General features: G+C 44.3%; 1 protein-coding gene across 1 annotated transcript in view; it reads left to right on the plus strand.

Annotated features, from left to right (window-relative positions):
- The window catches only part of TMED7 (transmembrane p24 trafficking protein 7), a 304,389-nt gene that overhangs the window by 278,303 nt on the left and 1,943 nt on the right, over positions 1-24,143 (plus strand). Inside the window, exons 2-4 of the mRNA XM_074995200.1 lie at positions 17,350-17,385; positions 17,543-17,785; positions 22,859-23,104. Of these exons, the coding sequence (XP_074851301.1) occupies positions 17,585-17,785; positions 22,859-23,104 (447 nt within the window). The 5' untranslated portion in view covers positions 17,350-17,385; positions 17,543-17,584. The remainder of the gene's footprint in view (positions 1-17,349; positions 17,386-17,542; positions 17,786-22,858; positions 23,105-24,143) is intronic.

Genomic DNA, 24,143 nt, shown 5'->3' on the forward strand with positions numbered 1-24,143 from the left:
GCTCCTCTCCTCTGGTGATCATAGTGCAACAAGGCTTTGGTTGACACTGGATTTATTATTGTTTTAAACTAGCATTTGCTCTAATCAGAATTGTACACAACAGTTACTAAATGCTGATGACAGGACGTCTGTCTGCTACTGTTACTAGGGCACTACCAAATGCATGGTTTATTTTGAAATCTTTTTCCTAACCTTTTCTATCCTTGTCTTTCTTCAAGCTTTGAATTGTTCCTGAAATATTTCCGGAATCAAGGGAGGGGGGACCAGTGGCTGGAGGCCCAGTTGAGGAAGACACAGACACTCACTGTTTTTTTTGTAAAATCTTTGATAAATCAGTTATGAAAGCAAGATATTTCAGTTAATTTGACAATCTTTATTGATGCTTTCTTTCCAATCGTGGTTTCTTTTGGCAAATTCCTTATCAAATGGCTTCCTTAAGACAGGTTATACCATACTGTGGTTTCAAGGGGGGAAAAGTATCTGAGGGACCAGTTGACATGGCGTAGTCATCTGGGTGATCCCAGAGCACTATATGTGATGTGTACCATTGTAATTCCCTTCTCTTCCTCCTTTCCTTCTGGAAAAATGGCCGTTGGCTTTCCAGAGGAGGGGAATGAGGGCAATGCAATGTGGGAAGATGACATCACACACCCACATACATTTGTAGAGCATTTTTGCCTGTACTGCACCAGCAAAAATACCCAGAATGCTAAGGGGCTGAGGGAACTGAGAGGTAGGTTCCCACAATGCACTGTGGCAACAGTTGATGTTTGGCAATTTAGCATGGCAGCAATAAGTTGACTTTGTGGTAATTTGTGGGGAGGTGAGGATAGTCAAATTCAAATTTCTAAAACTCAATGTCATAAAATTGATTTTAATAAATTTGAATTTATCCCATGGTGTAGACATAGACTAAGTAGAAATACTTTGTTATACTACCCAAGTAATTTTTGTACATTACTCAGGTAATTTATTTTCATGAAATCTGTACTTTTACGTAAGCATTTTTTAAAAAATACTGCACTTTTAACTCACCTAGCATTTCCGAATGTGCTTAAAAATTGACTACTTTCATCATCCCCCTAGTTGTTGTGCAAGCCAGTATTCCAATTTGCGAAAGCACAGCTGCATGTACATACTGTCCAATCACCATGCAGTGACAATTAAAAAAACTCAAAAAACCTAACAAGGACAATGACCCCGCCAAAGAAGAACATTTTAATAACCTTTTAATTGTTGCATCAATACCTTTCTGTTCAAAACCAGTATCTATGCAGATGGCCTACCAGCCCAAGGCCTGAGAAACCAGGGTTGCTGCCCAGGGTGATGTGCTGAGGCGGGGGAGGCATATGAGGAGTTTCATGTAACTTTACCTGCAGCCAGCCAGCTAGGTAAGAGGGGAAATCCAGCATTTCAGCCAAGGGCAGAGAGGACAGTGGCACTTACTCTGTCTCAGGTAATTCCTTGGCTGTGGTGGGAGAAGCAGCAAGGTGGTGCCCATGGCAGGGGCTCCCCATTCTCCCGGGGACAGAGCCCCCCCACCCCATAGAAGGCCGATGGCAAGAGGGTGAAGCAGGCTGTGCTGGAAGAGACTCAGGGCAGGCGGGTGAGGTTGCTGGGGTTTGAAGAAGTGTGTGCGTATTCTCTCTGTTCTGGCTGGCTGAAGTTTGGAGTATGTGGGGGTGGGTGTTGGCGTGTGTGTGTGTGTATGTGGTTTCCCTCTCTGTGCTGGCTGGATGGGATGTGGAGCAACCCTGCTATCTGGGTGTGTGTTAGCATGGACCACGTCTGGGTCCACCTCCACCCTCATCCCTCTTTCCTCCTAAAGACCACAGGGGGACTGAGGAGGAAGACTGGGCTACAAACCGGGAGTGGGGTATGACACTTTAATTATGAAGGTTGGAACCTTTTAATTGTGTCCCTCCCCTACCAGCAGTTGGTTTTGTCTTTCTGCTTTCCTGGCTGGCTTAGGAGTTTTGCTTACTTGCTTGGGGTGGGTGGGGAGCTGCTTCTGCTTCTGCTTCCCCAATGTGAGGCAGGTGGGTGAGTGCAGAGGAGATAACTGTCACTGAAATCAGCTTTCCCATAAATCTCCTAGGCTGGGTCTATGCTCGAGAGTTTTGTTGACCAAAAAAAAGTGGGGGGGCCCTCTTTTGACATAGCTCAGGGAGCATCTACACACTTCAAGCATTCCATCAACAAAACCTCGACAGAAATCTGCATTTGCCTCGACAGTATTATCCCTCAAAAATTTGAGGCATAACAATCTCTGGACAGAGTACTTTCGACAAATGTGCAGTGTAGACACTTCCGTCGACAGAGAGGGCTTCCGTTTGCAAGGCAGGCCTCTCCGCAGAGCTGCCATTCCACTTTCTGGCACCAGAGAGCAGTGCAGTCTGGCAGTTCTCTGTCAACAGAACAAGTTGTGTGTAGATGCAATCTGTTGAGAGAGGTTCTGTCGAGATTTCCCTGTCAACAGTAACTTCTGTTGACAGATGCTTCTAGTACAGACATAGCCCTAGGGAAATGAGTTACAGTGGGTGGTGTCTGGCTGGCGGAAACACATTTACCCGTCATTCATTTCTTGGTGATCTAGCCACACACTCAAGTTTTGTTTTATGTTCTCACTACAAATTGTACTTATCAGTAAGCTGAAATCTCTCAGGTCAGGGGGCCTTGTCAAACCCCCACTGACCCGAGAAATTTTTGAGCACGATGTTGTTCTTGCATCAGATTAAGAATAAGGAATTTTTCTTTGCTCCCATCTTAACCTGCAAACCTTCTTCATACTCTGGAAGTCATTGGGGTTCCTAGCATGAGAATCTGAAGGTGAAGCATGATTGTTTTTGACCTGCAGTTTCAATGGGGCACTTAGATTCAGAGGATCGCAGGGGGAATATAGGTTCTGCCCCATCCCCCCAGCCCCTCTGCTGTTTTTCACCCCTGCTGTTCTAGCTTAACAAAAGGCTTGGCAGAATGCACTTTTTATTTTTTATAACTTTGCGCAATATGTTTTAAGCTTTTTGTCTTTTTTATAATTTTCAAAGTTGTGGGACGTTACGGAGAGAGGTCTGAAAATTTTTAATGACAGATGACACCGAGATGCAGAGAGTTCAAGCTTTAAAGCTGTTAAAACACAGAGACACAAGGTGGGTGAGGTAATATCTTTTTTATTTTGAAACAGCTTTGGCTGGTGAGAGATTAGCCCTTTTGAGCTTCACAAACCTGGAGAAGAGTTCTGAGGAGTTTCAAAGGTTGTCTCTCTCACCAACCATATTTGGCCCAATTAAAGATACTACTGAGCTCACTTTGTGGTTCTCATCCAGTCACCAATATGACTACAACAAAACAGCAAAAACTACTGTCACATGTCAAGATATATAAATTAAATACCCTAATAATACCAGACATGATTTGTTGATTTAACTATTCATTCAGTCCATTTGTAATAACCTTAGTTCAGAAGTTTATATAATTTAATTTCCATATGTATTAGATCCCAAAGAATATAAGCTTTGTCTTAACACAGCAGTTTAACAGCCTCCTTTTAAACTCAGACCTTAGCAGAAAAATATTCACTGGCTTGTTTGCATCATATATGTGAAGAATAGGAAGAAACTTTTGCTTTTCAGAGCCTATTGAAACAGAAAAAGATCGAGTGCTCTCTTGGACTATGCCTAGGCTAGAGAGAGTTTTCAGCAAAACGGCCATTTTGTCGACATAACCCACAAAGCATACAGATTTCCAAGCACGTTATGTCAACCGTAAGTTAACAGAATGCAGTGCTTTTGTCAACAGCTGTATCACGTTCACCATGAGGAAGAGCACCACTGTTGACAGAGATCTGTCGACAAAAGGCTGGTCTGGACGTTCTGGAGGACCTTCCACTGACAGAAGAGACCTCCGGGACACTGAGCAACCCTGTCTGCTCTGCTTCCATGTGACCATTTTGCTGACAGAGTGGCTGGGCAGTCTGGCCACTCTCTGTCGACAGGGCAGATCGCTCTTTTGACCCACTTGGCAGTCTGGCTGCGATCTGTCGACAGCAGTGTTGTCACAAGATATCTTCCAACACAAACTTCTGCTGACAAATCCCTGTAGTCTAGACATTGTCTTACTACAGGCCCTCAACTGATTTCATAGTCTACAAAAAATAACTTTTACCCTTAATGATATCTTTACAAAGGAGAAGAGAACTTAATTTCAGAGCCACAAGAGATCATTTCACAATTCTCTGAAAGATGCAGTTTTCAAATGAGCGAGACTTTATAGTCACCAGATACATTCCGTGTGACAGCTCCAAACACCTGCTGCAGCATAAGTAGCGATGTTAAGCATGTTCAGACTGTTTAAAAATTTATTTTTTGTAGTATGTAATCATGAAATAAGACTGTATTATGAGGCAGAGCCACTAGGGAATAGAGTAAAGTCAGCTTTAACTTTGGTATTTCTGGACTTTAATGCTTTACTTTGCCATCTTATTTTTAATGTGATTTTCTTCCACAGAACATATACTGGAGACATGAAAGAAAACCATACAGGGACAGCTCCTCAACTAATGTGAATGAGCACAGCACCATCAATTGATTTCCCTGGAGTTACACACTTCTTTACACCAACTGAGCTCCTAGCTTATGACAATTTACTCTTTGTAAGTTCCTCAGCGCATTTTGAACATAACAAACTTAGACGACAACAAGCAGAGCTATGAAAAGGTGGAAATGTGAGAGAGGAGAGGGAAAGAGCTAACAAGAGAAAGGGAATGATACCAAATGGCTTTGAATCCTACCCTGTGAAAGACAGGGGCTAGACATATTCAGATTTAATTTAGAGGTAGGTATTAAACATTCTAAGCAAAAATGTACTTTCCGTTCCAATAAGATCACAGAAATATAAGGTTGTGACTGGAGGCAGAATTTGGCTGCCCTGGTATTGATCAAAAGAAAAAGAGAGAAAAGTAGAGAATATAAGTTTATATCATACTTTAAAGAATATATGGATGCATAATATAGTTTGGATAAACAGACACTCAGCTAGATGATGTCTTGGTCAACAGGAAGTGTTCCAAATGTCCATAACAAAGAAATTAATAATTATTTCTTGAAGGTAAAACTGAATGTTTATTCTGCTATTAATGTTGCTTATCTGCTCACTGTATGCTGTAAATAAAACAAGTACAGTATACTTTGAGCACAGTCTTATCAAGCTTCTTCCCTCTCCACTTGATTGCTCCACAGTCCTATGAATAAGTCACAAGAAAACGAAAATGAAACTAGTATCTTATTTTTAAAGCTTAAATACAAAATGCTAAGAAAAACAACAAAACAAAAAAGCAGTCCAGCAGCCCATTAACAAAATAATGTATTAGGTGATGAGCTTTTGTGGGAGACACCTTCTTCTTCAGACCTGATCTGAAGAAGTGGGTCTGTCCCACTAAATCTCATCACCTAATAAATTATTTTTTTAGCCTTTAAAGTGCTACTGAACTGCTTTTTTGTTTTGATAGTATATAGACTAGCACGGCTATTTCTCTGTTACCATTCGAGAAAAACAACAGCAGGAGATAAACAGCAGTAGACATAACTCTTTTACATAGAAGAACTTGTTTATATACAGGAAAATTTATTTTTTAACTTATTTTATAAAGATATTTCCTCCTCCAAAGGTAAACTTACTTTCATAAGAAGTATCTTCAGCAGACTCAGAGCATGATCAGAATTATTCATGCAAAACCTAAAGCTGCGTCAGGAATGCTGAATGAAATCATGTTCTCAGTGTCCAGTAAAGATGAAGACTATTTGTGTCTCCTGCAGTAGTCCCACTATTTGGGGCCTCTAGCATATGCAGAATACATGGATGTGTCAGTAAATGTGTGAAGTCATGTCCTTGTGTTGTAATGAGAACCACTCAGCTAGATGCTCCAAACAGATTGCTGAATTATTGGTGAATGTCCTTTTTGCTATTGTGCCTCTACACGCAATGGCTACGTGTACACAAGAGGCTTTTCCCAGCAAAACTGGTTTTTTGTCAGAAAAAACCAGAGAGAGTCTACAAGCAAAATTCGCTTTGTCAACAGTTTGTTGACAAACCTCAGCATATCCGAGGGCAGCATTATACCTCTCCCCGTTCAGACACAACACCTCTCTCAACAGTGTTCTGTTGACAAAACCACCATATAGATGCTCCAGGGCCCTTTTGTCGATACACAGGGCTTCCGGTTCATTGGGCAGCCCTGTTTGCAGAGCTTCTGGTCAGCCGTTTTGTTGAAAGAGGATTGGCAGTCTGGCTGTTCTGTGTCGACAGCATGGATTGCTCTTTCAATCTGCTTTTATGTGCAGATACAATCTGTCTACAGAAGTTTTGCCAAGAAATCCCTTCCGACAGTGACTTCTGTTGACAGAGGTGTCTCGTGTAGACGTAGCCAACTCGTATAAATTGGAAAAACCCAACTAGTTTTACTACTGACCACATCTTAGATAGCAGCTCCTATAGAAGATATATCAGATGCTCACTTTGATTGTGTGACTGAACTCCAGAAGAGCATCTGTCTGTTGTTTTGGATAGATATCGTCCACCAGCGCAGACAGCATTCAGCTTTCACCAGTCCAAGACACAAGGAGATTTGTTTGCAGAGTTCCCTGTAAGCTGAGCACATGGGAGCCACCCAGGTGAGATTCATATGCCGCCCAGCTGATCAGCAGAGGGACCACAGTTGTCAGTATGTGTTTCTATTTGTCGTGCACATCTGCACATGCCTTGGTGCATGTAACAAAATATATTCGGCACAGGGATGAAAAAAATTCAAGGGAACACTGCTGGTTTGATTTCATTATTAAAGCAGGTGAAAGCCCTGGGCTTTCTGAAGACCTAATGACACCCGGCTATTTAAATATGCTGTTGCACATTTGTTGCCCATTGATGGGGTCCAAAGATATTACCGTGTGCCTTACAAATGACAGCTTAACAACAGCAGACTTATACAAGTTTTCCCTGGAGGGACCCATGAAAGTGGATGTTCCAGGAACAGCGATTGCCTAGGGAAGGCTGTGCCCTGGATCTGAGCCTGTGGGTCTGGATAAGACCGACTGAGCACGAGGATATTTATTATGACTGGCTGATCCTGTGACTTTTGTGGAGTTGTTGATTTGCTTCACTAAAGTAAGTGGTTGGATATCCTTACTCATCCTTGTGTCTTCTCTAATAATAGGGTTTCTAATAGGGTTCCTAACACATTCAGCTAGAGGTACTCTGCACTTTGCACAGAATAAAGCAGTTGCTGGTTGCAGTGCCACAATTTACAGCTGAGATTTGTGTATCTCTATTAAACACTGTGATTGTTGAAACACATTCAAAGAGAATATAAGTACAAAGGCAACTTTCCTCTTGACATCTATCCTCCCTGCTGCCAAGCCTCACACAGCCAGTACAACTGTGGGATAAATGTTAGGCAAACAATCTTTTGTTCTTTTTAATCACTGGATTCCAGATAAATGCCATGGGTGGTTTGCAGTAAGAGTTCTGTATTACTGCCAGCTAAGCCCTCCATCTTCCAGTTTTCCCAGAATACCTATGACTTACCAGAGGATCTTTACCAGCCTCATAACTCATAAATTCCAAGATATTTCAGAAAATATTAGTGTTTAGAGCAGCAGTTCCCAACCTTTTCAGTAATGTGGCCCACTTCCATGTGACAAACAATTCCGTCACACACCCACTTTTTTCAACTGGATCCATTGCTCATAAACGTCACATTTACTTACATTTACTATGGTTACAGTCTTACCAGAGAGGCTTGCAACATAGTAGTGCATACAACAAGCTAAACAAGGATCAAATGCATTAATGTTTCAAATCCACCACAGAATACACCAATTTAGACAGCGAGCTCAGCACCATGCTAGGGATGTTGAGGAAACAAGTAACCACTGCAAGCAGCCTTCCCTCCCCGCCCGGCTGTTGGAGCCAGGATGCAGCATTTAAACCACATCCCAGTTCCAACAGGTTTCCATCCTCTTTCCCTCCCTCTTGCCATCACAGGGAGTAGGGGCAGCTTCCCTGCCAGCTCCATCAGACTGTGAAGCAGCATTTCACTTGCCTCCCAGAGCGAACGGGTCCTGCAGGATGGGCATTTCCCCTCACAGTGACTCTGCAAAAAGCTACCATGGGGGGAAATTGATAAACCCTGTGCCATCTGGGACTCAGGCAGTCTTGCTGCTTGAGCCCCAGTTAGCATGGGGTTGTCGATTCCCGCCCCCGCACCCCATGCACACACGGTAGCTCTCCAAAGAGCCACAGCAAGGAGAAAATGACAAAATTTCCCAGCACACTTGAACAATTCTCACAGTACGCCAGTGTGCCATTGCGCACTGGTTGAAAACCAGTGGTGTAGAGTCTCCTTAAACTCCTCTTTGGATTTGGTGACATCGTTAACTATCCTCCCATCTCTAGTTTTGTCCCAGTAGTTCTAAAATGTTCTTCCTTCACTGGACTCTATTCTGTACACACGGATGTGTGCCATCTGAAGAGCATGCAAGAGCACTGATACTGTATCAGTCTACTCACATCTACTCTTTACTCTGATTCTGGGTAATAACATAGGCAATCTTTTTGTTTTATTTAACACATATTGTGTTAGTGTCCAGAACAACCAAACAAGTTCGGGGACACATTGTTCAAAGCACTGTACAAACACATACCAAGAGACAGTCTCATTTCCAAAGATGTTGTAGTCTAAAATTCCTCATTTCCTTCCGTTAGCTCATGTCCCATTACTGTAAATTCAGCATATCCACTTCACGTTCCCCCTTAACTATCTGCCCAGCTCAGTAATGTCCAAATACAGAGATTCTGCATGTGCTAGAGGTTAGGTTAATCCTGTAGTTGGAACAATTTAACGTGATAGCTTTTGCTTTGACTGGATGAAGTTACTGCATACGATAGTTTGTTTAACGTCTGTGTTCAGAACTCGCTACCTCTCTGATACGTGTGATCTGTAGTCCGTATGTAACCCCACAGTGAACATGGCACACCATCCTCCTCTGACTGGATCTTGTAGAGAGGTTTAGTTACTTAGAACTGCTTGACCTTTGTTGCTAAGGTTAAAAGACATCCTTTAGCTCAAGTAATAGAATCATAGGGCTGGAAGCAAACTCAGGAGGTCATCTAGTCCAGCCCCCTGCTTCAAGCAGGATCTACCCCAACTAAGTCATTCCAGCCAGGACCCCGTCAAGCCGGGACTTAGAAACCTGTAGGGATGAAGAATCCACCACCTCTCCAGGAAACACATTCCAGTGCTTCACCACCCTCCTGGTGAAGTTGTTTTCCCTAATATCCAACCTACTCCTCTCCTTCTGTAACTTCAGACCATTACTCCTTATTCTGCTATGTGGCACCACTGAGAACAGTTTCTCACCCTCTTCTTTAGAGCTCCCCTTCAGGAATCTGAAGGCTGCTATTAAATCATCCCTTAGTCTCCTCTTCTGCAAACTAAACAAGCCCAAATCCCTCAGCCTCTCCTCATAGGTCATGTGCTCCTTACATATTTACATGTGGCTTTACAGTACAAAGGTTATGTCTACACCAGCCAAAAACTTCGAAATGGTCATGCAAATGGCCATTTCGAAGTTTACTAATGAAGCGCTGAAATACATATTCAGCGCCTCATTAGCATGCAGGCGGCCCTGGCACTTCGAAATTGACACGGCTTGCCACCGCACGGCTCATCCAGATGGGGCAGATGGGAATAAGGGGACTTTGAAGTAGCCAGGGTCCTTTCGAAAAGGAGGCCCGTCTGGATGAGCCGCGCAGCGGCGAGGCGCATCAATTTTGAAGTGCCGCAGCTGCCTGCATGCTAATGTTACTTCATTAGTAAACTTCGAAATGGCCATGCAAATGGCCATTTCGAAGTTTTTGGCTAGTGTAGACACGGCCTTGCTAACTGAAGAGGTTTCTTTTTCATGAATAGATGATCTCCACATACATGGCAATAACATGCTAGCTTGCCACATCTGGCAGGGTCTCAGGCTTGGCTTTGCTCTTTTGCTTTCCGAATGAGGAAATTAAATGTTCATATGACCAACTGTCCAGCACAACAATTTTTTGGAAGATCTCTTTTGATTTTAAGTGTAGATTCTGTAATTAGCATGAGCTCTAACCCCTCACATATTGCTCACCTTATATTGTATCCGCTCTTTTAATTTTGTGGTCTTTCTTTCCCACACCCTTCCTTTCATCACACACCAAAGGGTCAGATTATACTGACTCTGCCAGCTCAGGAGTTTTACAGCAGTCTTATGGGACTTTTCAAACAGATAATACCACTCTAAAACTTTTGGGGTACACTGTTGGAAGTGGCATTCGCATCTTATTTTCTGTGGCACTGCCATGCACTCTTTCAATCCAATGTGTTAAAATTCTTAATCAGCTTTCACCCAAATTCAGAGTCACTTTGTTCAGACTCTTCCTTGGCCTACTAGGGACTTCAGTGACTGATTTGATTCATTTCTGAAGCTTGCCTTTCACTTCAACACAACCTTGGAGGTCCTCTCATTTAGGGTTTGGAAGGAAAAAGCTTCTACCATGTTGAGAGATAGGGGACTACTGAAGGGGCCCATATGTGATCCTATAATCGATACCATAAAGTTCCTAAAATTCAAATATGCGGTATGTGAATTTATATCACGCTCTCCAGAGCTGTAAAATAATTTTACATGATGCTGCTCCATACACATCTGTTCCAACTCTCCTCAGTAATTAGCCTCTGTCCAGCCGATAGTGACTTATTTTGATTTACCACTCCCCTGGTTCTAGGTTTTCTACATTTTAAACATCCTCTTCTATAACCGCACACATCACTGTTCCAGTTGCATGCATGTTTTCTCACATGAGCTGTCCTGGATAGATTTGTGTTAATCCATCAGTTATGCACAGCAAAAACCTGGTAATTGTGCTTTTTATTGCATCCGAAGCTATCCTCCAATCTGTGGTTTTAAGCACTGAAAATTCCATTCTGATAACTTCTGTGTAGATCCAATTTTTTGCCACATCTTTATTTTTTAACTCAATTCCTGCTGCTCCTTCACCAAATATTGGTATAGTTGATATTTTGGACCCCAAAGTTGACTGCAAATGGGTAAGTAGAGAGTAAACTAAACTTGTTCATGCTCCTGATTTACCTGTGTGAAGTTCTATATTGCTTCCTTCATCTCTCTGGAAATATAGTGGGAGCATATTTATTTGAGAGTTGGTCATATTAACGTTCTTCCTTCCCTATTTTACTGTTCCTTATAACTTTATACAGCAGTCATAAGGTGAGGGAAAACAACTGCCTAATGCAGAGTACCTTTCTCCAATTTCTGAAGTGCTGGTCAATGTGAATGGCAGGATGTTAGACTGGATGGACTACTGGTCTGATCCAATATGGTGTTTCTTATGAGGCAGCTACCTAGAAAGGGAATATGTAGTGCAAATTACATTCTTAGTCTTAAAGATGTGCTCATTGTATATTCTGTAGCACTCAGCAGAATCCCTCTTACACCATAGGACAGGTAGTCTTGCCTCATCTCCACATAACCCCTTAGAAGCCTGAAAGCTGGGGGTCTTATTCTTAGAGTTTTAAGAAATAGGTCTATATATTGGGAATGTGGGTGTTCCTGGTATTGTTTTAATACTACACTATATTACTATAACATTACATTATAGTTCAATAGAAAAAAAACACATCTGAGCATGAAAAGAGTTTAAACACAAGGTACTTTGAACATAAAAAGGAAAATGGATCTTGAAAAACTGTTTAAGTCACCTAGCAGCTTAGAGACTAACAAATTTATTAGATTATGAGCAGCTTTCATGGGTAAGACCTGCTTCTTCAGAAGTAGAAAAAAGAATCTAGGGTTTATATAGCAGAAAACGAAAGGATAAAAGAGAAGGGAAGTGGGTGGGGGGGAAAGGTTACCTGTCACTGGTAGGACCAATTGATGAAGCAAATAAGTAGGATGTGTCCCATTTCCGTGAATATCAAAGCTGGGGAAATTGCCCTTGTAACGCAGAAAAGAGTTGAGATCTCTGTTAAGGCCCAATTAAAATGTGTTGAATTGGCAAATGCATTCCAATTCAGATGGCTTCCTCCTTAATCTTGTGGTAAAATTTTAAATCCAGAGAGGTTAAAGTGTTCCCTTACATATTTGTGTATGTTCCTGTTTCTGATGTTGGATTTGTGTCCATTCATCCTTTGGCACAGAGCCTGTCCAGTTTGTCCAATATGCATGGCACAGGGGCATTGCTGGCACATGATGCCATATATCACATGGATTAGGTCCTGTGGTGCTGTCACTTGTATAGATATGTGGACAGAGTTGGCAATGGGTTTTGTTGCAGGGAATAGGTTCCTCAGTTAGTGTTTCTGTGGTATGGTGTGTGGCTGCTGGTGAATATTTTCTTGAGGTTGGGTAGCTCTCTGTAGGAGAGGACTGGCCTATCACCCAAGGTAAGAGTGAGTGATAGTGTTCCAGTATAGGCTGGAGGTTGTCAGTGATGCACTGGACTGGTTTAAGCTCGGGACTATAGCTGATCAAAATTTGTGTTCTGTTATTTTCTTTACTGGGCCTGTCATGAAGTAGGTGACTTCTGGGTACTTGTCTATCTCTGTCAATCTGTTTCTTTACTTCCCCAAGTGGGTGATTAAGTTTTAAGAAAGCTTGATAAAGATCTTGTAGGTTTTAGTCTCTGTCAGTGGGGTGGGAGCAAATACAGTTGTATCTTAGGACTTGGCTGTAGACAATGGATCATGTGATGTGTCTTGGATGGAAATTGGAGGTATGTAGGTAAGAATAGCAGTCAGTGGGTCTCTGGTATAGAGGGGTGTTTATGTGACCATCATTCATTTGAACTGTAGTGTCCAGGAAATGGGTCCAGGCTGAGGATGATGGTAGGGTGAAAACTGTTGAAATCCTTGTGGAATTCTTCAAGGGTCTCCTTATCATGGATCCATACGATCAATATGTCATCAATGTAGCATAAGTAGCAAAGGGGTGCTAGGTTATGGGAGCTGAGAAAATGTTGTTCTAGATCAGCCATAAGAATGTTGGCATGTTGTAGGGCCATGCAGATGCCCATAGCTGTGCCACAAATTTGAAGGTGTAATTTGTCCCCAAATCGGAAATAGTTGTGGGTGAGGACAAAGTCACATAGCTAAGCCACTAGATGTGCCATGGCATTATCCGGAATGGTGTTCCTGACAGCTTGTAGTCCATCCTTATGTGGAATTGTCTAATTAAATAGCTCCCCCTAGTGTGTTTAAGGAATCATGGTAGGAAGCAAAACAAGCACCAGCAACAAAATCCAATGAGCAGTGGGTTTCTACACGTCCCTATGGGCAGTTACAGGCATACATATTTGGCAGGATTTGTTCTGGGTTTAACACACTGAATCCCACAGCTTGGTTGGTGGGTACTGGAAGAGAATCAGATCCTTCTTACTCAAAACTCTAAAGCTTCCCTTTGCCTCAAGTATTGAACGCTTGGATTGCCACATCATTCCCAGAGTAGTTATCAGTGTTTCACAGTCACACTAAAAGGGGACAACAAATGGGGTTCTGCAGGGATCAGTTTTGGGATTGGTTCTGTTCAATATCTTTATCAACAATTGGGATAATGCTATACAGAATATGTTTGTAAATTTGATACCAAATATCTTTATGAAGACGACGACAAACTGGGAGGGGTTGCAACTGCATTGGAGGCTAGGGTTATAATTCAAAATAATCTGGGCACACTGGAGAAATGATGCAAGGTAAAATATGATGAACTTCATTAAGGACAAATGCAAAGTACATTCCTTAGGATGCAGCAGTCAGTTTCACACATATAAAATGGGAAATGACTTCCTGGGAAGGAGTACTGCAGAAAAGGATCTTGGCGTCATAATGGACCACAAGCTAAATGTGAGTCAATGATGGGATGTGTTACCAGGAGTGTTGTAAGCAAGGCACAAAAAGTAATTCTTCTGCTTTATGCTGGGCTGATTAGGCCTCAACTGGAGTATTGTGGCCAGTTCTGGGTACCACATTTCAGGAAAGATTTGGACAAACTGGAGCAGGTCCAGCGAAGAGCAGCTAAAATGATTAAAGGTTTAGCAAATATGACTTAGGAGGGAAGATTGAAAGAACTAGGTATGTGTTGTCTGGAAAAGACTGAAGAGACACGATAACAGCTTTCAAGCACAGGCAGCTGATGAGGGAGAACCTAGGCAGTCACAGCCTTGTGCATTCCTTGCCACCCAGCCCTGGGATGGGTTGGGACAACCCCCCTCCAACCTCAGGACCCACTTCTCCTCAGCCCTGCCATTACGCCGTCCTCTCCCCACCTCTCCCCTGCCCTTGGTCCATCTGTACCCCAGCTCTTCCCAGAGCTGAGGTGGCTCAGGGTAATAGTGGGACCAGGGGACTGGTGCTGGCAATGGGGGTCTGCCACCTCTCTGCACTCACTTACAGGGGCAAGGAAAGCGAGGCAAGACAGTTCCAGCTTGCTTTGCTCCCCTGTCTGCATAGCTTTGCTTCCTGCTGGGGAGAGCAGGGGAGGTCTCACTTCATGAGCTGGGGCTGCCGTGCTCCACTTTCTCTGTTGCTGTGGCTGAGTGTGGGGTGGGGTAGACCCCTGCTGCTAGCACTGACCCTCTGGCCCCACTTGTCCACCACTCCCAGCCTGTCCACAGTATTTGGGGGACACGTAACCTGTCATGACACTCCCCCACACACCTGGCTCGCAATGCATCACCCCTGCTTTGAAGTACCTAAAAAGTTGTTATAAGGAGGAAGGAGAACAATTATTCTCCTTAATCTAAGATGATAGGACAACAGATAATGGGCTTAAATTGCAGTAAGGGAGGTTTAGAGTGGACATGTGGAAAAACTATGTAACTATCAGGGTGGTTACATACTCCAGTAAATTGCCTCGGGAGGTTGTGGAATCTCCATCATTAGAGATTTTTAAGAGCAGATTAGAAAAAACATCTGTCAGGGATGGTTTAAATCAGGGGTGAGCAAACTTTTTAGGTCACCCCCCCCCCCCCGCTTTTTGGCCCTGCAATTAGCCTGCCCCCCGCCAACCTGCAGGAGGACCACAGAAAGAAATGTGGGGGACAGGGGGAATGCTCGGGGAGGGGATGCTGGAAGGCTTCCGCAGGTGCCCTGAAGGGCAAGGAGTGCCTGTGGTGAGGAACTCAGGAGGGACCCCTCCCCCCAGCCAGCCCAGCCCCCGCTGCTGGGAACCAGCCACCTCAGCCTGGCAGGCACAGAGGTCAGGCGATACAGCGGCAGCTGTGGGGGGGATGGGACCAATGGCACTGTGCTCTCACCTTACACAATGATCTAGATAAGTGGTTCTCAAACTTTTTGGCCCATGACCCAACCTGTTCAATGCAAACCTTTCCATGGATCACCAACCAACCACCTATGATGACAAAATGCATTCACTTCTCTCTAAATACCTTATACACTAAAATATTCATATTGGGCTATTGGAGCATAGAAACATCCATATGTATAACATAAGGGGGGGCATATATTTAAATCTTACTGCATATATCAGTTAGTTTATCAAACTTCATTATATTAATTTATGTCCAAAACAAAAGGTTTAATCATTGTCTTTATTTATGGCGGGGCCAGGGAACCTTTTTTGGTTTGGGGTCCGTAGAAAAATAAGAAGCAAAAAACCCCCAAAAGCCCCAACCCATACCGATCTGGCCCATGACTGAGACATTTCACTCTCCTTGTGCTACAGCCCCATTGGCTAGTGTGTGTGTGTGTGAAACCAAGACCAGATTAACTCTTCTGGGGTCCTCAACCTAGTAGATCTCTGGGGTTGGGCCAAAAATGAGGGGTTCTCTGTGCTGGTGGGAGCTGCTGGGGAGCAGGATGAGGGTGCAGGGGCAAGGCAGGAGGTGGTGAGTGTGATGGGGATGGGCTGCAGCATCTGGGAAGGAGCAGGGGTGCAGGAGGGGGTAAGGGACAGGATCTGGGAGGGAAGATGTAGGAGCAGGCTGAGGGTGCAAGATCTGGGAGAATGGGAGGGTACTGAAGTGAGCTGAGATGGTGTTGCAGGGTCTGGGCAGGAGATACAGTGCGGTGGGTGGAAGGGTAAAGGAAGGGTAGCAGTGCAAGGCCTGGGAGGGAAGGAAGAAGGATGCAGAAGCAGGTTTGGGGGCGCAAGGTCTGGGAGGGAGTGAGAGTAGGTACAGGAGCAAGGTGGGGAAGCTGGGGCTGGGAATGAAGGGATGAGTGGTTCCTACCTGGCTCCCTGCTCCCCACTGCTCCCCCTCTGCTATGATTGGCTGTGATTCTAGCCAATTGGAGCAGCAGGGAAATGCTCCAGGCAAGTGACTTCCTGCACTGCAGTTCCCATCTGTGGGGCTGGGGAGTAGCAGCACATACAGCCACTTGTCCCCGTGAGCCGGTTCTTGCCCATAAGGCTCAGGGCATCCTTTATCTTCTCCCACAGAGCTGAGAGTGGTGCTCCAACCTCACGGGAGGGAGGGAGGGAGGAGCCCTAGCCCCCAACCCCTGGCAAGACGATGGTCCATGGACCGCTTAGAGAACCACTGGGACTATATGGTGCTTAAGCCTGCCCTGACGATAGGGGCCTGGACTTGACCTCTGGAGGCTCCTTCCAGTTCTAGCAGTCTGTGAGCCTGTGGCTGGTCGTGCCGTGTGCTGGGGCGGATTTCAAAACCAGGCTTATTTAGGCCCCACCTGTGCGGGCCGATCCCTGGTGCCGTATAGAACAGAACCCCAGCGCGGCCCCAGCAAACACCCTTCTCTCTCCGAACGCCTCCTTCCTTCCGCGCGCTTGTCAGCCCCGCACCCCGCTGGTCGCCCAGGCGACAAGGGCCCAGTTTGAATGACAGATGCAGCAGCAAATGAGAAGGCCTGGTTAGCAAGCGCTCACACCCTGCAGCCTCAGCGCCGGACTACGCGCGAAGCAGGCCCCGAGGGAGAGGAGGCGAGGCCTGTGGCGCCTCACGGACGCCTTTTGGGCGCAATCACCCTCCCCCAGGCCTGGTCAGATGCAAGGAGCCGCGGAGGGGGGGCGCCAGAGCCAGAGCCAGAGCCAGGCCCCAGCACGCTACTGCCCGCGGCTGGGGCTGGGCACAGCGGGAACTGCGGTTGACGGGTCCTAGAAAACCCGACCCGCTCTCTCGTCCCTAACGAACACGTCAGCAAAAGCGAAGGGAGGGTGCTAAGTTGGGAGTACTTCCGGTTCAGAGGCACGCCACCAGCACAGCTCCTTCCGGGTCTCCACTTCGTTCGCTCCTTTCGCCACGCTGCACAGACGCCGGTTGCCGCCTCCTCCTCCTCCTCCTCCTCCTCCTCCATCCGGGACTCTCGCAGTGAGTTCCCCCGCGTTCCAGCCCCGCTCGCGGGCCCCCGCCGCCGGGTCGTGCGCGAGGCCTGTTCGGTGCGGCCGCCGGTGCTCCCCCCGCCCAGCCTCCGCCTGGCCAGAGGCGCTCCCGGAACTGCTCCGACGCCTTCTCTTTTATCCCCTAGCCGCCGCCCGGTGCTGAGACCCGTCCCCGCCCCACCGGGGAGATGCTGCTGCGGGGCTTGCCGGGCAATGGGGCCGCGGCCTGGTGCGCCACCTCCGGGCTGCGTGGGCTGCTGCTGCTGTTGCTGCTGTGCCTGGGGAGCGCCGTCCGGGCCTCCGAGATCACGTTCGAGCTGCCCGACAACGCCAAGCAGTGCTTCTACGAGGAGATCGCGCAGGGCACCAAGTGCACCCTGGAGTTCCAGGTAATTACCCACCCAGGGGCAGCCGGCTTCTCTGCCTGACAGGGACTCCCTGGGCCGCGCCCCAGCAGTGCCAAGCGGGCCTTCCATGGGGGAATCCTGCAGGGAACCCGGAGTGCCACATACCTGCTCTGTTGTGTCCCTAGCCAGACACCGTGTTTGGGTCAAGCTCATGTCTCCTGTTAGGCCCGAGGCATTGACACACCACCACACTAGGGGTACGTCTGTACGTCTGTCCATCTGCCGGAGTTCGGTTTTGCTGTGTGTGAAGACTGGGCAAAATTGATCTCCCTGGGCTCGGCTATTGCCCCTGGTACTCAATGCTATTGCATGCAGTGAGGGACGTGGCGTGAACTTACAGCGCCCCGACCTGTACTGGGCCAGAAAGTGGATTTTGACAGCTAGTCACTTCTAGCTATGCTAGTGGCGTACCTAGAAATGCATATTTGGGATCAGCTTTGTTTCCTAGTGTAGACCGGGCCAAAAGGTAATCTACAGTTCTCTGGGAAGATCGACACACTGGTGATAAATCTTCCAGAGTTAGATTTAGTACGCCTAATGGGGATGTGCTGACTTGAACTGTCATGGCACCACTGTCTACCCCAGTACTGCTGGCAGTTGCAAGGAGTAGGAAGTGGAAGGGAGAGTTTCTCCTGTTGACCTTCTGCTGTGTGGATGATGGCAAAAATCAATTTTACACAATTTTCATAGCTGGATTTGCATACCTAAAATAGATTTTTACCTCCTAGTGTAGACCTAGCCTTAGTAATAGGTACCCCCAGCTTGACAGTGCCAAGTAATATTTCCCTGTACAAATTTCACAGGGGATCAGGCGCTCCATGGACTCGGTGGTCACTGTTCTGTTTTCTTTAGCCAGTTGGAGACACTTAAAACAGTCACCCCATATCTTCTTCTCTAGCCAGCATCACTTCATAATTCTGTTTCTGTAATAAGTAATGCTCTTATGAAGTGATTATGTAGGACACCAACTGCCTCTCATTATTCCAGTTAACACAATCTTTAAATCAGCTTAATATTTGCCTGTTTGCCAACATTACAATGATCCACCTAGTAACCTATTTCCCTGTAAAGCCAACTGTTCATCTGAGTTAAGCCACACACCCACTGGGTTTGCCCTCATTTTCCCTGCTTCCCCTTACACTGTGTGACTGTTTGGTTTGCTGCTGATTGATATTTCCCACCCCTGTGAAATAAGCATGCTATGCCCTGTGAGTGTTGGCTGTCCCTGAATTTCATGTGATTCTGAGCTCTGATCCTAAATCCTACTTCAACATTAGCTATTAGCCATTTGTGATCCTGGAATATTATTGCCCAGTAACATGTACACAAGTCTGCACAACTCTTAGGTGGGAAGCAAAGATATAAAAGTGCTATACTCCCTGATCTATAATGAAAACGTGTGAGTTAGTTGTAAGCTTTTATGTATTTATTGTGTACCTTTCACAAGTGTGCATCTGTGAAATGTGCATCAACCTTGTAAAATGGGCACTTTGCCAAAAATGGCATAGCTATAAAAATATATATTCCTTGAGTTTCTTAAGGATTGTACTACTTAGAGGTTAATTTAATTTCATTGTTGTGACCATTTGCCAGCCTAATAGAAGTAAATCCCTGTTAAAGACAATGCTTCTGCTGTGAAAAGCACCTAATTTTTAGTAATATCTTGTGCTTCGAGGCTTGTTGGAGAAGGTATATTGTGAAATTAGATTTCTAATGTCAAGTATATTATCTTTTTTTCAGTAAATTTGTATTTTCACTGTGCACATTCAAACTGAAAAATATTTCTATTGATAATAGAAACATAAGAAAAATGCTGCTTCAGAATATGGGTCCCACCTCAGTGTGTATAAAACATGTTATAATAAATGTTGCATAAAGTATGTAGTTACAGCTCTGACAAACAACCAGCCCTGGTGTTTACAAAATTGAAGGTGCACGTATCTAGCATTTATAAGGCTTCAACTGTTTTAACCTGAGTTTACTGTCGTCCATAAGGTTTCAATTTTATTATACTCAGTGTCTGCGGTCATCCAGATACTTTTTCATAACCATGGAGGTTTCAATTTAAAAAAAATTGAAAAAACCTGATAAAGATAAACATTGATAATGTTCATTGAAATTACATATAGAAAGTGAATTCTGTCAAGCCTCAACAGACTACCTCATAAATCAGCATTTCATAAAGTGTGGTCTGTGACCCAGTACCGATCCTTGGGGTAAAAAAATACCGGTCCTTAGAAAGTATACAGATTATCACTATGTACCATTGTTATTTTTGGGCCACTAAAAAGTTATTGGAAAAAAACTCAGGTCCCAACTATATAAAGTTAGGGAAACCCTGTCATAAATAATTATGAATTAATGTTGCTTTTGGAGTTAACATATGCCCATCCTTGCTGAGGGATTTGTGGATTAGTGAATTCTGCCCCAAATGTCTTTAAGTTTGTTCTGGACCCATAGAAAAATCACTCTGCTGGTCTTGTATTTCTATGTTTTTTTCTTTCAAATCTAGCATTAAAACAAGCCCTAATCATCTTATACTCCAGGAAGTTAGTTGAAGCTCTTTGGAAGTAATTGAATCTCCCACTTATAGTTAAGGATTGGCAATCTCATGTGCAATTTGTGAGGTAGCTTGCAGCAAAAGGAACTGAAAGATTTCTTTGACACAAACACCCAACTATTTCAGTGGCCAGGAATTGAAAATATAATTTGTTTTGTTCAGAAGAATTTTTCTTAAAATTGGGCTTCTTTTTTCTGCTCTCTGAGTTGTTTTAATTTGTATGGTTAGATGTCTGTCCTAAAACGTTTATCTTTAAAAGTACAGGTTCAGCCTACCTTGTCAGGACTTAACTGGTCCTGGCCGAGGGATTTTGCTGGACCAGGGGTGGTCAGTTCTGCCCCAGCCTCAACCCTGCTCCTGGGCTCTCTCCTGCCACTGTCCCTGCAGTTTCTCAACCCTCTCCTTCTGCTAACCGCCCCAGCTACCCCTCTCTGGGCCTCAGCTTCCTGCCCAGGCCACTGCTCCCTGCTGCGGGCCCTGGGTCCTTGGCTGCTGCAGCCCTCCCCTGCCACAGTCCCGCTTGCTGTCAGACCAGCTGTGGTTGCCCTGTTCTGGGGTCCTGCCGCTGGTCTGGCTGGCCCCTCCTCTCAGCCCCAGACTCTCTGGTCCTGCAAGATCTGTGGCGCTGCTGGATGACAAATGCAGCTGGATGAGAGAATGCTGGATTTGGGAGTTTTAACCTGTAATATCTTTGAGACATACCTTTCAAACTGATTCGTATCTGACCATTGGAAGTTGGAGTAAAACCTGTTGTGGCTAATCTGTCCTCTGCAGGATTATTTTACAATGTTTTGTCTCATCTGTTTTAATATGTAAGAAGTAATATTTCTGTCTTTTCCAAAAGTAGACTTCAAACAGTCTTTCTAGTCAGATGAGCTTGTTTATATTTCCACCAGAATGTCTGTAGATGCACTCAAAATGTTCATATTAAAAGGCGGGGAAATGCAGGCTCACATTTAAATTTGTACCTCATTATTTATCCAGATGAAATCACTAATGTCTTAAGTATGCCAAAAGCTTTTTCTTTTTTCATTTTATATAGGAGTGTCAGTGTGATTTCAGATGCTGTGAAAATATTTACTTACATAGTTTTTTACTTTGAGTTGTACTGAGCCATGAGGGGCACTTAAAAGCATTGGCTAAATTTGTTCAGTATTAGAGGAAGATATAAGCTCTGCTCTAGGGAGGCAACAGAATTCCTGAGTCTGCAGCAGAATACCCCAAATGCAACAACAACAAAGTTTTCTGTAAAGTGAAACTGAAATCAAACCTAACTGACTTGTTTACACTGAAATTAAAAACTAGGTTTTTGTGTGGACTCTGTATAAAACCCTAGAGCATTTTTAAATGTTTAGTGTCTGTATCATAGGGAGACAGGTTTTTTATTTTTTTAGTTAAACCTCATTGATTTTCTCCTACTTTCAAGACTGTCAATAAAGGTTTGTGAAAACTGGGGGCCAGATCCAAGTCCCCATTCTTATGCCGTTCTGGCAGTACAAAGCAGGAAGAAAGCCTGGAGAGGGGTGTCGCAGCCTTCTAACAATTGTGGAAACGTGTAGCTCCAGCCTACTCTATTGGTCTTTCAGGGCTTGAAAAGTGGACCTAAAATACAGTAACTTTTAGGGCTTGTCTACACTAGCTCCCTACTTCGAAGGGAACGCGGTAAGTAGGGTGTTGGGAGTTTATTAATGAAGTGCTGCGGTGCATATGCAGCACTTCATTAAGCAAATCCCCCCCTCCCCCCCGTGACAATTTCGAAGTGTTAAAATTCAAAGTGCCGGCTCGCATCTAGCCACGGCTCACCTGCTGGTACTTTGAAGTGCCCGGGGTACTTCAGAGTCCATTTACTCCTTCAAAATATTGAAGTACCAGTGGGTGAGCCCCGGCTAGACGCGAGCTGGCACTTTGAAGTTTAACACTTGAAAGTTGCCATGGGGGGAATTTGCTTAATGAAGTGCTCTATATGCACTCCAGCACTTCATTAATAAACTCCCAACACCCTACTTACCATGCTCCCTTCCTAGTAGGGAGCTAGTGTAGACGAGCCTTTGCTGTTCTCACGCAGTATTACTTCAGTTTCTTGTCTCCTCCTTGTCAGGTTCTTGTATTGTACCAGTCACTGAAGAATCTGAGAATCTTAAGTAAGATAACTTAATTGAAATACGATTTTCTCTCGTGTATTTGTATAAATTATTATGTTTGAAAAAACATATCTTTAAAACTCTGTGGATATGCAGTATTTTATTCTGAAGTATTCTATTATTGTGTTAGTGTGTAAAAACCCAAGTCCAGTGCTGTAGGACAATATAACCTGATATTTTTGAGTTGAACTTCACTGTGAACTTGATATGTTACTGAGTGTCTTCTCTATTCATGGTACAGTGAATTTAGTTTAACATGTCTGATTCAATGAGCTCTAGCAGTACTTAGCAAAGGGGAGTAATGAGAATAACTTCTACTGTTTTAAAATGCCAATAATCTCTCACACTCCACAGGTGATCACTGGAGGGCATTATGATGTTGATTGTCGGCTGGAAGATCCTGTTGGCATTGTGTTGTACAAGGAGATGAAAAAACAATATGATAGCTTTACCTTCACTGCATCTAGGAATGGAACATACAAATTCTGCTTCAGCAATGAATTTTCTACTTTCACCCACAAAACAGTGTACTTCGACTTCCAGGTTGGAGAAGATCCACCTCTTTTTCCTAGTGAGAATAGAGTCACTGCACTGACCCAGGTAAAGGAATGGTTTAAAGTGACATGATAGCCAAATAAAAGGTGGAGCAGATAAGATTTGAGTTTTTAAAGGAGTCTTGAAAGTCAGTAAGGCTGGGCATCTTACTTCTCCAGGCTTCTTTGAAAATCCCAGCCTGAATTATCTAGAAAGCTTTCCTCCAGTGTGTATTGCAATTATTTGCTGTTGGCAGATGAATGTTAGGGACTTGGGTACTCCTGAGTTCAATGCCAGATTTTGTATGGGAGTTCTAGCAATTAAAGAGCTGTCTGTCTCTGCCACTTTTCAGTTCCTGTCCTCCATCCTTCCTTTCTGGCTCCTGCTATGACCTCTTCTCCTGACCCATCTCATGCTGCTACATATACACTGTTGCTTTTCTCAACCCTGTGCATTCTAGTGTAGTTGCTGCTTAGGCACCAGCAGCATTGAGAACACAGAGGAGAGTTTTCCTGCTCTTCATTCTTGTCCTATGCTATAGTGACCCTTTGCTGCCAGCAAGAGCAACTGAACAGGAAGTCCAGTGCTAACTCTTCTGAGAATTTATAGATCTGAGCATGTATGAAATGTAACTTTTCTAAGATTAGTGCAAGACAGTCCCTTCTTCACCGGCTTGAGGGTTTCTCAACAAACCACAGAAGCAACATTTTGAAGTATGAGCAAAACAACGTATGTTTTTCTAACCTCATTTTCTGACATGGCTGACCCATTTTAGCTGAAACAAAACGAAAACCTGAGGCAGAGACTTGGCACAGAATATTTCAGCCTGAATGGTTAGTTTGGCTAAGTTCTAGGTAGCTGAAAATGGGCTTATGTAATGGGAAATAGGGGACGTCTTTAATGATATATTTACATGGTTGAAGAGGGAAACCATGTAGCAAACTGGTTGATGTAAGTTAGATGTGACAGATCTTAAAAGCTTATTCGTTGAAAGAATAAACATATTCACTTGTATAATTACAGAAGTCCTGGCTGTACATGCTTGCATACAACACGCACAATTTTTTCAAGTACTTTTCTAATTCAGAATTTTGTTTTTATCTAG

Source organism: Carettochelys insculpta, chromosome 5 (assembly GCF_033958435.1).
Source record: "Carettochelys insculpta isolate YL-2023 chromosome 5, ASM3395843v1, whole genome shotgun sequence".
Lineage (NCBI taxonomy): Eukaryota > Metazoa > Chordata > Testudines > Carettochelyidae > Carettochelys > Carettochelys insculpta.